At 45.7% G+C, this 15,970-nt stretch overlaps 1 protein-coding gene across 1 annotated transcript in view; it reads right to left on the reverse strand.

Annotated features, from left to right (window-relative positions):
- ACTN2 (actinin alpha 2) overlaps positions 1-15,970 on the reverse strand; it is a 369,946-nt gene that overhangs the window by 35,513 nt on the left and 318,463 nt on the right. Inside the window, exons 16-18 of the mRNA XM_086926858.1 lie at positions 13,407-13,541; positions 11,009-11,188; positions 7,109-7,255 (exon numbers count right to left, since the gene is read on the reverse strand). Of these exons, the coding sequence (XP_086782984.1) occupies positions 7,109-7,255; positions 11,009-11,188; positions 13,407-13,541 (462 nt within the window). The remainder of the gene's footprint in view (positions 1-7,108; positions 7,256-11,008; positions 11,189-13,406; positions 13,542-15,970) is intronic.

The raw sequence follows: 15,970 nt of genomic DNA on the forward strand, positions 1-15,970 counted from the left end.
TGCATCGGCAGTCTGCGGGGTGACATCAGGCATCCTCATGTCCGAGACTCCTTGGGCACTACCAGATCGTGGGCTCTCCGTTCCGCTCTTCTCAACGTCCGTATCGTTGCACGCCAGGCTAATCACTCCTCGACTGTTGGCCGCCACCGCCCGCACCGCACAGTCTCACTCCTGACGTTGATCCACTGGAGAAGTAGGTCTCCCTCTCGGCGGTGTAGCCGCCTGCCGTTCTCTTGGGGAGGACTCCTGTGAGGTGCGTGCCGCCGCTCCACCGCGACCCTCCAGTCAGTCCCATGCTGCCTGCGGCGTAAGGAAGAAGTGGGTCTTCTCGTCTGCAGTCACCCGCTGGAAATAGCATAGCATGGCGTAATCATTTCATTTCATTTCATTTCATGGCGTAGGGGAGATGAAGCTGACGCAGCTTTCTCTTAACAGCCAGAAAGGACGACCGTTGACATTCAGCCTCCCTGGTGTAATCCGCGAATATCAGCACCTTGCTGTTTCCTATTTGCAAATTCTGTTGTTCTCGAGCCCTCTGCAGGATGAAGTCCCGGTCCCGATAATGTAACAGTCTCGCCACCATTGATCGCGGTGGAGCTCCAGGTTTAGGCGGGCGAGCCGGGACTCTATGTGCCCGCTCCAGCGCGTAGAATGGGGATAAGCCTTCTGGTGTTACCTCTGTTCTCAGCCAGGTTTCCAGGAATAGGACCGCATCTGTTCCCTCCTCGCGCACCGGAACCCCCACAATGCAGAGATTGTTGCACCGCAAGCCCCCCTCACTGTCCTCGGCTCTCATTTCCAGCACTTTGACTCTATGCGTCACCTCATTCAAAGAGTAGGGCAGGGCAGCCACTGTATCCGGGATGTCCTTCATAGCAGTTTCGTGGGTCGCCACTTTCTCCTTAAGCTTCCGATGGTCATCCTTCAGTAAGGTGAGATCCGAGCCAATGGCGTCCATCCTTTTCTCGAGTGCTTCCAGTGAGCCCACGATGGCCTGCATGATTTCTCACAGGGTAGGGTCCCCGGGTCTTCCCGGTCTCTGCCTCCCAATGTCGCCATCCTCATCCTCTGTGTGCTGCTCCGACTCATCTAAGCATAGGACCTCAAATCCCTTTTTCTTCGAGACCTTGCCCATTGTGTTATGCACACCCGGTTTAAACTAGCAGCGCCTGGGGAGTCCACGGACACACTCCATGCCAGCAAGGCACCATCTTCCTCTGGCAGCTTCTCTGGAAATCGCAGCCCCAGGCACCCCTCCGACCGTGTGCGGGACCGGCCTGTCCGTCACCAGCCCACAGCAGCCAGGTCCCACTGGCTTTCACAGAGTTGTGCTACGCCCCCGTCCACCAATGCACGGATCCCAGAGCAAGAACGCTGCCCTTGTAGTACCTCTCCGGGCCAGTGCTGGTCCCCACCACCAGTGTAATCAGTAGGGCCGGGCTGGTGAGTGATCGCCGTCCAACCACCCTCCGTCTGTTGTGCGTTAACACCCCCAGAGAAGTTTCACAGTGAGGGTTTGCCAGGCATCAAGCAGGAAGTCTCTATGCAGTGTCTCTGGGAAAGCGCCGGCCAGGAGGTGGCCCAGCTCGCCATTCGTCCGATTCCACCACAAGTCCGCCACAGGCTCAGCAGCACCGAGATACTCCACCAGCACCGTTCGAGTCACGTTGTCCCAAAGGCTGCAGTTGTCCCGCGGGGTGGTCTTCTAGAGTCGCCTGCCAGTGGGACCCCCAGCCCGGTGTGCCAACCTCTTCCTCACCGCCACAGTCCTCCTGCCAAGGAGTCCACAGGGGAGTCCCACCGCGCTCTCCCCCTCCACTGTCCAAGCCAGGCAGTCTGTGGTGAATTCACCCACCTCTATTACAGCATCCTCCGTAGCCGAACCGGCCGCCCTTTTGAGCCCCCTCCGCTGCAGGCAGACACCGGGGGGATGAGCAGCCACCTCTGTAGGGCCAAGCAAGAGTATCCCCAGAGTCACACAGAGGCCCAGCCGGCAGCTAGGGCGGCACAACGTCGGAGTGAGGCAAGGGTCAAGGGCACACCCCACCGCGCCACTCCGGGGAAGCTCACAGCGGAGGCCCAGGCAGCAGAGGCAGCAAGCGCAGTAAAGGCGGCAAAGACAACGAAGGCAGGAAGGCAGCAGAGGCGGCAAAGATGTAGGCCGGGGTCTCAAGCTCCGCCCCCCCTCTTTGAGTCCAGGCCGCTCCACAGTCCGCTTCAGGCCACCCAGGGACACCAGGCGCCAATCTCCGGGCCAGTCCTAGGGCCTCCGTTCGCAGAGGCATGCAATTTTCAGCCCAGCGAGCGGGTTACCAGCTGGCGCGAGCTCCAAACGGTGCCGTCTATGTCCCAGGCGCCGCCTTTTTGGAATCAGGCATCCGCTCCCGACCAGCCGGGATACAACTGTCCTCACTCAGCAATGGGCATTGTCTCCTCACCTCCAGAGCCAAGGAAACTGCAATCTCCGCTCCGGTGGCGTCGTCAGGGTTGCAGAGACCCCCGGGGCCTCCTCCGACCACAGTAAGCGCTGCCACGGTCAGGCGCCAGAGCCTCCGCGCCGGGTTGCCATGTTAATTCCTGTCTCGGCGGCCTGCAACAATGAGGGGGATTAACTCTCTCCTTCACAGAGGGCCCTCGCCGATGCCCTAAACTCAGTCCAGGGTGTGCACCGGCTTTTTCACTATGAAATGCAGTGCCGGGGCCATAGATTTCAGATCAGGATCAGCTGTATTAGAGGGCAGCCACGGAGGAGCTCCGGAGTCTGCTGCTGCTCACATTGGCACTTAAGCCACGCCCCCTTCCATCCCTATCTTGATGATTGGATAATTGAATCTCCATCCCTTCCAGAATCACAACAGATGAAGGAGCAGTGTGTCATCTCTTAACCCACCACAGATTTCTTATCAGTCAAAAGAATTACTGCCTGACTTAACTAGAGCACGCTTCCAGGCTCATTTGGCATTTGTGTCTCTTCTCGTTCTGAGAGCATCAGGGATCTGTCCAATTTCCATCATCTACTGTCTGTATTAATGGTTCAAGAGACTGCACCAAACAGGGCACACATTTGGGTGAGACACAGTGGGGCACACTGGGGCAGGCAAAGAGTGTCGCTTTATGGTCTGGATATAGCCATTTTGTATTTGTGTTTTCTCGTTTCACAAGTCTTGTGTGTGATTATGGAGTCTTAGACTAGTCTACCCCTGGGCACTCTGGTGCAACATCTATTTCATTTTTTGAACCTACCATCTCAGGATCTCAAGTCCAGAGAGCATAAAAACAATTTTGAAATGGTCCATCAAATCTCAAAAAATGTGTTCCTTTCTCCCTCCCTAGGCCTATTGTGACAGACGTCATAGAAATGGTGTAGCGAATACTTTGAAGATTTTCACAGCCCAAAATATTTGATTTCCATTGAAGGGACTCAATCTTTCAATTGGAGTGAAAAAGCAGCATTGTGATCACCTCTAGTTTGCTCTCAAGGAGAGTAAGGTGATTATAAAACAGACAATACAGTCACATAGTCTTATATAAAAGACAGTAAGGTATGGGATCTCACTCTCTGACCACTTTGGATTCCAGATAGGTTGTTAAACAGAATAACATCTTTGTGTTCTGTCAGATTCCCATATCTGAGGATAGACAGTATGGAAGCAGACCGTGTGAACAAAGAATTTCCTACTTCTCACAACTTCTGTCTCTCTCAAGCATTTTATAGCAATATTGAAATACTCAAGCAAACCTCTTTGCAAATGCCAAAAATGCACTTCTTTGTTTGCGCTTCATGTTGTGGTTTTGTGGGGTGGATGCTCTATCCTATCCTTCTCCTCTCTGCCGATGTATGCCTTTCCTCGAACTCTGCTGATTGCAAAATATTTAGTAAGACTGCACCAGAAAGAGGCAAATGTCATTCTGGTAGTCCCATTTTGGCCATAAATGAAGTGACTTCCTATGCTTCACATCCTAACAGTTTCCCCAGAATGGATATTTCTTCTGGAGCCTATCCCGCTTCAGAGAAATCGTCTATCTCTGACCGCCTAACACAGCCTCTGCTGTCAGCTCAATGTTTTAGACAATAGAGTTATAGCAATTAGGTTTCGCTTCAACTTTGGATGCTTCTGTCCAAGAGCTAAAACCATACAATCATATTAAAACCTTTGGCCTTCTTTCCCAGAACTATTATTTTGATCCATGTAGCTTTGAACCTTGTGGATCCTTCAGTTTCTGCAATACGGGGCTATCATTGGTCAGATGTTAATTCCTTTCGCGCATGGTGACGTGGGCTTTACTCCAGGGAGAGGCAAGGTGGTAATTTGTTACCAGTGTTAGCACTGCACCGTCCTGCTTTCAGACCTTTTGCTCATTTTGGGATCTATTTTTAACTCTTGAGGCTTTGTAGGAGTCTCCCTTTGAGCCTTTATGAGACTCTTACGTGACAATCTTCCCAGATAAACTAATTTTGCTCCTGTGTTCCTGATTCCTAATGTACTATCTACAATGCACCAAGGACATGAAACTACTCTCGCTTCTTTCTTCATTCATTTTTCTTCACAAGAGGGGCAATCTTTACATCTACTTGAAGTCACCGGAGAAATTCGAATTTACATTTCTACTTTTGTTACTTATCGACTCTGTGTTTCTCTCTTCTTGAACACTGGTGTTTTTTAGCATGGGTGCAAGCTTCAGCTTTCTCCCTCAGTTGCTGAATGACATCTGCGATTTCTTTTTCTTATGAAGCTTAAGGAGCCTCTCTTGCTGGTACAGTGAGAGGTCATTCCACTCTTGGGCAGAGGCAGGAGGTACATTCAAAAGAGATATTTGTCACTCTACCACTTGAGCCATAATTTCTACAATTATGTCTCACAGCAACAAAGAATCCCTGGAGTTTGGGGCCAAGGTCCTATCAGAGGTAATTCCTTGCTAAATTCTCTTAATGCATTTTCTGTAATATATAAAGTCTGTCTCTTTTGTGGGAGCAGGTTGGGTTCATACTGCTTTAGAATATCCTCAAATTGTATACGGACTATGACGAGGAGGTCTGATGAGGCAAAGCACTGATTAATTACTGGTAATCTTCATTTCTTCATTTATCTGATTAACCTCCCTTGTCCCAGTATTTCCTTCCTTCCATCCCTCCCTCTCTTATTCCCCAACCCTGGTCCACAGTGCTTGGCGATGACAGGATGAAGTGAGAGGATCCTTTCCATTTATGGCCTGTTTTAAAGGACAGTTCCTAGAGAAAGGTGAGTGGTGTGAGGGAAGGAGAGGTACATTTTTCTTTTCTGTGGTTCGCTAAGTCTTGTGTTGCTTTGGGTGAGGCAGACATGCCTGAAATTATGTAATTTATTTGATAAGGAAGGTAATTACAAGCAGGTCAACAGCAAATCTTTGAATAGGTATTCCACCACCTAATCTGTTTAGTGCAGAATCACATAAATAAAGTTGTGAAGGATATTGATAGGAAGGAGGAGGAAAGACCAGGATAGAGGTGCCTGGTTTAAAGTAACAATACAAAGAGCACGGAATCCATTTGTGAAAGCATTCCATGTGCACTACCTGCTGATCATTGCCAACCTGTCCCAGACTGATGAGGCAGGCTTTAAACTCTTCAGGCCGCAGCTCCCCAGACTCAGTCTAGTAGTATGTTATGGATGACGCACAAAGAGTTTAGAAAGAAAGTAATTAAAAAAGTGTTAGTTGCAAATAATTCTGGCAGTCAGGGACGATTACAGTATTAATTAGCAGAGGCAAAAGAAAGTAGAGTTTTAAGGAGTACAGCTAGTTTTGGCCATGTCAGATGTTCTCTGTACTGTGAGGTCTCCATGCATTTCAAACCACCCAAAACAAAACATGAGAATATTAGAGTTGTACATATCCACCAGTGATTAGCTCAGCATTTCAATTCAATACCCCACAAACTCTTAAACATTATTGACCTCTTCTAAGGGCATTGAGGACATTAACCACTACTGTACGCCAACACCAAAATTAAAGGCCTGGAGAAGAGGAGGAGGAGCATAAAGAGGGGAAGCCAAATTAATAGTGAAGTAGCTTAGTGAGGTGAACGGACAATTAACAGCTATTAAAATCGAACGCATGTGGGCAGTAAAGTTTCTAGCACCCCTGCCCCTGCACAGCCTCCTACATGCTTTTCAACAAGCCAGTTGCCCCCTCTCTTTAATATTCCTTATTCAGCAGATTTATAATGAACAGATAATATTACCAACCATCTTTCTTTATTGCCAGCGTTATAAGCATGTTAAATTGTCTGAGCCAGTCTCCGCATTCTATACCTAGTGTTAATATCATTGAAGTTTGATACTTAATTGTTGGTTGGATGCCTAGGATTAAAATAACTGGCACAGAGTTCTTAAATAATCAATCTTGTAATTTTCTTTCATATTTTTGTGAATACTAGACTCTGCAGTGAGTGGTAATCAAGGTGCAAAACAAGTAAACATTTCAAATCCAGATTCAGGGGAAATGAGAAAGTGCCAACACACATTTCACAACTCAGTGTTACTTCTCTGGAGTAAAGCTCAGCAAAGGAGACCACCATTTTTAGATAGAAGTGTCTACATTAAGTACAATTTAGCATATTATTAAGCTATAAATTTACTGGAAAGGATATAAACACGTAACTAGCGACTGTTAATCATGGAATGATGTAGGAATGTGATGAAGTAGTGGACAATATAGTACAGCCTAAACCTTAATCTAGCCCTGAAGAAGCAGCAATATGCTCTGAAACGTATTGACTTAAGCAATTTTCATAAAAATTATTGCTTGGAATGTTTTTGATAAATGAATAATAAAGACACATCAAGAGTGAGAAGATAATTATTGGGATCATTGATGCCTCCTACAAAAAAACCTTTCCAGAATTATATGTGAATGTTTAATGCTTGAAAGGCATTTGCTCCTTGGGGTCACCCATATATAAAATGTGAATTTGGTTTGCAGGCAGTTATGCCCAGACAATGATAACTCACCTATAACTCTAAGTTCTGACTAAGCTTTAAAATTGCACAATGAAATTGCTGAGCAGACTGCAAGAAGGCTCTCCTCTGGGGGCCTCCTTCTGGTGTAGGGAAATGTGTGAGTACTGTACCCTGTCAAAGTGGTTGAAGGAGGACCGGAATTCATTCATTTGCTGCTGGGTGATGCCCTTGGCGTCTCTCGTTAGGATCTGTGTCTCAATCTCATTGATGGTCCTGGCGATGGTAGTGAGGAGCAGTTCCCACCCAACCCGGATGTGCTGTGGGAAGAAGAAACAGCCATTAATTCAGTGATCATCTAATCAAGGCATGAAGTTAGTGGGTATAACAAATAGTTGGAGAACCACAGCAAGTCATCGAAGACACTCGTATGGAAGGATGAAAACATGTTAACTATTTTTGTTGTTTTCCTGATGTACCATTGTCCTTGATAAAGCTTTGCTGCAGTAGGTAATGCACTTGCATTAATGTTGGTTCCTGAAAAGGCCCAATAGATGATTTCGATTCAACAGTTTAAGATTGGTAGCCCAGTGAGTGTGTGATCAGTGCCTAAAAGTAGGTGCAGATTCACAAACAAATTGCAACTCTCCACTGTGTTTGGCACTGGCTTGACTATCCTTCACTTTTGAGGGCCACCAACTGCCACCAGAATATGGTTTTTAGCTATGGGTCTGCTTTCGAGTTCAATGGACGGGTTACTCACTCACAAATGTGACTGATATCCTGTCTGCTGTATTACAAGTGCATTGGATATAATGCACTTGTATTATGGCAGAAATTACATATGTCAAGTTTGTAACAGAGTAACCCATGCGCTGTGCTCTAAATCAGGCACTGAGTTTGGTTAAATATTCTAAAAGACATATTTATTGCAATCTATCACCATAAGTTAAAACACAAATAGAAAGCTAACAGTCAGATATCACTGCTGTTATACACCCCTGTTCAGTATGTGGAAACCTGTAGCCAATTCACTCAGTTTTGGAACTCTGGGGAGGTGTGGACTATTTCTCTCAGGGACTACTCATCTCTGATTATTACTTAAGATACTGCTAAACAAGGGAACCCTACATTTTAGACACAGCTGCTCCCAACCAATAAAGGAGAGGAGGTGAATATTAACAGGACCACAGAACAACCTGCGTATCAATCAACAGAACGAATGCTCCATATGCAGACTTGGTTCCATCTTGGTTACAGTACTCCAAGAAGTCTCAGACTGCATCTGTGTGTGAAACTAGTTCCAATTTTTATGTGTGGTCACTTAACAACTGAACAACCAGTCTTCTGCATCTCATGATGGAAGATGGCAAAAGGTTGAGATGTTGTGCAGTATTAACTGGCCAGGCTTGGCTGCCCTTCAGTGCATGCTTTGTTCCAGAAATATCAAGCAAGATGAGCGATCAAAAGTGAAGTAAAGGTAAAGCATTAGAGTGCTTTGATATGACAGCTGAATTTTTCAGCTTCACATTTGAAGGATTTCTAATCATTGGACTCTGACATGGTCACATGACTGCTGGATAAAAACTCAGATTCGGCCTGGGGTTTTACTCTAATTGGAGATAACTGAGCTGACCATTTAGTTGACCATTAACAAGTACTTTGCTATAGAGGGTGAAAGTGGGTTGTTGTACCCCAAGGCCGGATAAGACTTCATTGGAGATGGTAAAGTGTTGTACCTCAAGGTGGAATCAGACCACATTGGATATTCAGCTGCTTTCTAAAATGTCTATTTCAAATATTTGTGGTAAAGTATACATTAGAGAGAGAAGTTTAATTAATTGCACCAGAATCAGAAATGCTTAGCTAAAATATCACAATATACAAAGAAATATAATGAGAACTGTTGAATTTAGCCCTTTCTGCAGAGTTATCCCCAAACATTTTGCCTTCACCCTCCTGTTTTCTGAGCCCGTTCTTGTTGTCTTTTAGGACACTGCACTCTTTACCACTGCTAACCAGTGCTAACGTGCTTGTGCTCTTGCCTCAAAACATGGTAAAATTGGTTTACACCCAATTGGCAGATTGAGTTTACTTGGAAGTCCCTAGTAAAGTGGCATTATCTGTGCCCAGGGACTCTAAATTAAATGCTACTAGTGGGCCTGCAGCACTGATTGTTCCGCACATTTAGGTGGCCCTTTAAACATGACTCAGGTCTCAAGTACCATTTTGACTTGGCAAAATAAACCTATGTCCAGTCCCAAATCTTCCTTCATAGTACAAATAAATCATCTTGAGGGTGGGCCCTGGACAGCTCAGAGGGCAGTGTGCAGTGTGGTTAAAAAGTTGGACATGTACTTTTTAGTTTTACATGTCCTGGTAGTTGAAAACTCTTACATTTGGTTTTCACTACTACAAGGCCTTAATATATTTTATAAGCTGTAACTTCCAAATGGGAACAGGTAACCAGACCATGGCTGGTGTCCGTGACATTCTATTAAAAAATCCACTTTTATGGTACACTCAAATTTGAATTTCAGTTTGGAAATGGCACTTTTAGAAAGTTGGCATTTTCCTGCCCTATCCATTCGGTGCTTGCAGCCTATCTCTGGGTCACATGAGTGAGTGTAGTTGGCAGTTGGTCTTTGTGTATTCCTCCTAGACACCACACACAATAGAGGCCTTAGGTGTTGGCAGCTTGGGCCGTCACTAGCAGGATGAGAGGGAAGAGGTAGACAAAGCCCCACTTACACTTTAATAGGCTGTGTCCTGCCTTCATGCAATGGATTGCATACCCCTTGTAGTTAGGATGGAGCCAGAGCAGGGTAGGCAGGACACCCGAGCACTTCAAAAGGTATCACAGAAGTTTCTCCCACTTCAAAAGAGGCACCAGGTATAAATATTGGACCTCAGACACCAACTCTTCAGTGGACTCCTGGACTTGTGGAGACTTTACCAGGAAGAAGGACTGCTGTGCTGCTGAAAGGTGCACCTGCACCCAGGGCTTCCAAAGTAACTCCAAGGACTAGTCTCTTGGCCCCCTGTTCAGAGCCACAGGGACATAACAGCCTCCCCACCACTAAGATTCAGTAGTAATCACCTGAACCCCAAGTGGCGTCCCTCTGGTCCTGGACCCTTGGTGTGGCCTCAGCTGAGTTGAATTTAAGTTTTCAGACTAATCGTGACCGCAACTGGGGCCCTTGGAGCGAAACCCTTTCGCTTGCCCTGCCAGCCAACACGAAGTTTTGTCAATCAAACCCTGCACGTTACATCATCTATCGTCTGCTGGGAGCCATATCACGAAGTTTCGGCCTGGCCGCCCGCAACAACAACAGAATCTTTGCACTACAACGATGACTGTTCGCGATGCTCCCCTGCTCCTGGCGGACCCCTTCACTGCAAAACGGACTCTTTGCCTCGGACTGAGAAGGTAACTTTTCAGCGGGACACACCTAGTCCCTATATCCGATCCAAGCTCCATCTCAGTTAGCTGGAACTTGTGACTTTCTCCCAGTCTCTCACGACATGAGAGCTGCGATTCGCGCCATTTTCACTTAAATCTTTAAAATAGCATATTTCTGGTTCTACTGATTGGATTTTTGTCATTTTGGTGCTGCTTCATTATTTAATTTTTTTTCTATTTTTCAAAATTAGTGGGGAGTTTTCTTGGCTGTGTTTTCACTGTATTACTGTTTGAAGTGCCGCATAAATACTTTACACATTGCCTCTAAGTTAAACCTGACTTTTCTGTGCCAAGCTATCAGAGGAATGAGCACAAGTTAATGTAGGTTTTGTTTATGCCTCACCCTGACAAGGATTGTGGTTGCTGTTTGAATTGGGTTTCACCCTCCTCAACCAGTAGCCCAAGTTCTCACAAGAGTATTTATTTTTTTTAGTTTAGATATCAGAAGTGGCGGTACTATGTATTAACAAACACAAGGCGTCTGCATCAGATGCAGAAGATTCTGTTCTGCGTTGATTTTGTTTTCAATGTGGCGTTTAATCTACTGAATGAAATTACAAGGTTATGGAACTGCTTTAGAACAATGCAAAGGCCTATGGTCATTGCTTACCTCCATTGAGTAATTGGTGTGCTTGTTATCGAAAACAAGGGACTCTTGTATGAGCTGGTGATCTCCTTCCAACTTGTCGATATTTGATTTGTAACTGACGATATTGTGTTCATGCTGCTTCAGCTGGTTCATCTGATCCTCCAGGGGTCCACCAATTGTAACAGTGCTACGGGCTACCTCCTGATAAAAAAACAAAACACAAAAACATTATGAGAAAAATCACCCCAGTGATATGCATTAACTAAAGGAAACTTTCTAGAACAGATTATTAGCTCCATTGCAGCCCTTGGATGCCTCTTCCTAGTGTCATTGGACAGATCAATTTGCTATATAGATATTCATCTGCAACCCAGCTGGGCAGCAGTCCTACTCCACCAAGGTCATCCCCATAAGTGTGCTCAAACTAGACCTCTGCACTACGGAGACCACAACTGAACGTTCTGTTAGGCTTTCTCAACTTTCCAGCAAGCATCATCACTCAGAGCCCCTAGAGCTGTAATTTAACACAAACAAGCCCTCCCCAATCTCACACAACCAAGAATCCAGCAGAAGTAAGTAGTAAAGCAGTAAGCAATAAATAAATGGGTCAAAGCTGAACTCCACATGGAACTTAACTGAAAATACTTCACGTATTATTAAAAACGTAATTAACACAGCTAGAGCTGCCTACTACATATCAACTATCACAGAGGCTGATACCAAAGTTATTCAACAAGTGCAATAATGTTTACTGATTCCTACCTAACAACACAGCCAATAGCAAGCACTAGATCAACAGTGCCAAGCAACTTGCCCCCATGATGCCAATCTCACCTGACAACATCTCCAAATGGATCACCTTAAAGTAAATTTCAATCTCAGACTTTACCAACTTCTTTGTTGCTAATTCGATCTCCAAATAGAAATATGCAATCCATGTTAAGATGAGGCGGTCGAAACAGTAGTTGGTAAATATATATATCTTTTTACATTCATTGCACATCCGGTTACAAGTAACAGATAACCAACTCGTAGGCTCAAGCCAGGTTTCAGGTTACCCCGTACCTAGAACATGATGACTATCTCAGCTCGTACTGAAATGAGCTTTCTTAACTGACCAATGTGGAAAACATAACCCATAAATTCCACAAACACTTTTGTAAAACATTTACACCCTTAGTATGGTGTAGTTAAAGTCCTCAGATTGTTTGGACACCAGTGCTTTTCTGCTCTTTCTGAATGACGCTCACTTTCCTGCCTTTGAGTTTGAAGTTTGTGACCTATTACAGGGTTTACACCTGTTTCTGTGTTACTCATCAACAATGAACAAACCTCTGCTGAACCTGAAGTACAACCAAAGTGCACCTACATCCTTAGTACATTACAGCTGCAGCCCACTCACTAGGTGATGCAGAGACTGCAGTTGGCAAGAAGTGAGATTTATTTAAGGGATACAAGGGATACAACCTACTGACCTTCTCTATGTAAAATCAATTCAATCTTCCATAACTGGGGCCCTTCACTTCCACTTGAATGTATAGTATCTTTTTGGGCTTACATGTGGTGTGCATAGAGATCTTGTGTGATATGAAAGGTGTCCTCTGAGAGGACCTTTAACCTTCTCTGTCCTCAGAGCGCCCCAGGGACTGCTATATTTAGACCCACTAGCAGTCTCCCCTATGTTTAATTTCTGACTGAAATATACATTCAACTCAGAGAAGCACCTGAACACAAAATATGTTTTAATGTTTGGTCTGCCTGTAGACCTGCTTGGAGACAAGCTGGTAACCATTCAGGCCCAATCTACATTCCTTCTTGCTCTGCCCTTGGCTCCTCCAACAGCCTTAATATGTATATCTAGGTTACAGTGGAACTCATCACTGGGTCTGGAGACTGTCAGTCCAAGAACCAGATAAACAGACTCAGAGTAGCTCTAGGTTCTAGCGTCCCTCACTTTATTAAAAAACAGCAATGAAAGAATAGCACTGATTTACGAATTTTAAGTCAAGCTGGCGAGGGGTTACCTCTATGCCCTGCAGAATATTTGCAGATTCTGGGAGTATACTTCATACTCCCACCCAGTCAGTTATCGATCCCTGTGTACATTTCAAACACTGATACTAGTTGCCTGGTTGATATGTTTGTTACTGCTTTCTCTAACAAGTTAGTTAACCTTTTGACTATATAATCGGAATGCCAATGCAGTCATTAACGATCTATCACTCTCAATTTGATGTGAAACAGTAAAATAGAGGTGCAAATCGAGCCCCATCAATGACTCATTGTTTCTGTTCTTATACAAACTCAAATCCTCAACAAACAAACATTTAGTGACAGACAAAATGGTACCCACTTATAGAGTAGGGCTTATAGTAGTGAACATGTACCGTGACAACAAAAGACGAGAATACGTGATTACCTCCATTTTGTTCTGGATCCAGGGTCCGATTGCGTTAGCCTGAGCAGCAAACTGGCGACGAAGGCGTTCGTTTCCATGCTGGCGGTTGAGCTCCTCTTGCAGGGACTGATCTCTTAGTGGCACCAGCTTCTTTACCTGTCATTGGATAAATGAATGTATAAACACAACCAGTTATCGTCTGAATCCCCACTTGCTTCCTGATGGTTGGTTGCCACACTACAGGGTTGCTTAGCATCCCACTGTTACAGAGGTATGAAAGCATGTCCTAAAATTATTAGCAATGCCTGCACCAGAACTCTTTAGACATTAGACTAGAGAGAGGCAATCGAGAGAGAGATAGTGTTTATGCATGCTTGTGTGTGTTGATTTTACTTTTTTGATGACAAGTAGCATTTAGCACAACAAACTCAAAAAAGCCCAAAACCAAGTAATCTCTGACCTGTAACAAGACACTTAGATGATTCAATTAATCCCTCTTTTGCTGTTACTTTGTGCCAACTACAGTGTACCTGTGTTCGTCTTGAAGCAGTAGTCAGTGTGTGAAATATGCATGCAACTCAAGTGTGGAATCACATACTTTTTAGGTTTCGCCTAGCGGAAGCTGCGCTCTGCGCAGCTTTTCCGCGCAGGCGAAATCCTGTTGAGAACCGTAGGGTGCTTTGGTTCGGCCCTCGTCGTTGATTGGCTGGCTCCGTAAACGGAGCCTTGCCATTGGACGAGGGGCCTGTCCGTCAATGCCGGACCAGACACGGGGGCGTTCCCGACATTCTTTGGCTTTTGCCGACGTCACGGGACGCCGGGAACGCCCCCGTGTCTGGTCCGGCATTGCCGGCACCTCCCTTGCTCCCCCTCCCGCTTGTTTCCTCCCTGGACGCTCCTCCACAGCGTGTTGTGCCCCGCGCTCGGGGCTTCTTGTTTTTCCCGCGCTCCCCAGGGTCGCTCCTCGCCCCACCGTGGGGCTGTTTAATTTTCTTTCTTTTGTCCCCTCTGCAGGTTTCCGGTCTCGTAACTACAAGCAACTGGTGCCTGCAATGCGGGAATGGCGGAGGAGCTTGATCCTGGGAAAGAGCGGAATGTCGCCTGTTTGCGATGGTGAAAATTGCCCGAAGCAGAGGGCGAGTCAACTTTCAGGTCTCTGGTCCGAGGGGAAGCATAAGCGTCGTCATTGGAGGAGCCTTTCTCGAAGATGCAGGAGCATTTTAAAGTTAAGTTGCTTCGAGCGGGAAAACTGTATAGCACACTATAATGGAAGACTGCCATGCGTATAGAGGTTGCGAGGGCCCGAGGGGTTATATCCATGGCGCACATTTGTTTTCTTGGGCACAAACCGGGAGCAGTGTTACAATACTAGTGCTTGTGTCGTGCATAGAAGGCGCCGCTAAAGCTTCCCGTGTGTATGTTTTACTACTAATATGGTTGGGATTAACAGCGGCCCGCTGTGGTTAATTACTCCTAAGATTACACAAGGTTTACTCTCTTTGCTTAGCCGTGTGCTTTCATGCTGATCGAGCGTCATTTAAACCCCTCGAATTACTGCCCGTGTTTTTTAAGGCGCTCTTGCGGGGTTTGAACCGCGTGTGTAAGGTCTGAAAATGTGGAGGGGAGGGAAGCCAGTGGAGTGTTCAGCGGTACGAGTTGCCGACTCTTGAGCTTGGTGACCAGTGTTCGAGCTGCGGCTTCCACTCACTTAATCTAATTTAAGCTGCCATGCGGTTTCTTGTGAGGTCAGTGCAGCAATATAAAAATGTACTGTAAAATGCACATTATTTAGTTACCTTAGCGGTGATGTTTTTCACTGCTGGTGTCGCCCTTGGGGGTCAGGGGAGAACGTCATTATAGCCCCACGAGGAGCTTACCAATTTGGCCTGTATAGCGGTATGGGCAGGGATTCTCCAGGTCATGAACTGAATGCGTTCCCTCGACCATGTGGTTAATGCGGGCATCCAGTCACCACATCCTGTTGCTGCCACACGAATATCGGCGCTTGCCTATGAGTACGTGTATAAATGCTCCAGTGTGTGGCTGAGTCCCAGGAGCTGGCCAGGTTAGAGATTTTCCAGTAATGGCGCGTGTGCATCGGTAAAAATACGGAAAGCAACGTTTTTTCCGTTTTTGGTGATTGTGTGCTTTATATATATAAAGCCGTTTTTTAAAGGAGGTTTGTCACAGCAAAGAAATCACCGCCAGCAGGCAATGCTTTCAGACAGGAATGCTCTTACAAAGTGGCTTTGCCAATGTCAAACAAGATATTTGAAAATAGGGGGGAGTACATCCTGTGCTTGCCGTGTGAAATTGTGTTCATTTTACATGCGTTGTTTTGATTATCTGGCCTGCTATTGTTCGCCAAGAAGTTCGTTAGTCATCTAAAATGTCAGATTTATTTATTTTGTTTTTACTTTGCTTAGACAGTCTGTTCTTACTAAATGTTGTTGGCTCTATTCCTGCAACAGTTCTCTCGTGTAACGTAACGGGTCCGATTGTGTAGCGCTCTGACACCTTCGGGTAAAGTGGGGAACTGTGTTTTCACATGTGTGAATTCGGTACACATGCTCACATTTGGTGTA

This window comes from Lissotriton vulgaris, chromosome 6 (genome assembly GCF_964263255.1).
Source record: "Lissotriton vulgaris chromosome 6, aLisVul1.2, whole genome shotgun sequence".
NCBI lineage: Eukaryota > Metazoa > Chordata > Amphibia > Caudata > Salamandridae > Lissotriton > Lissotriton vulgaris.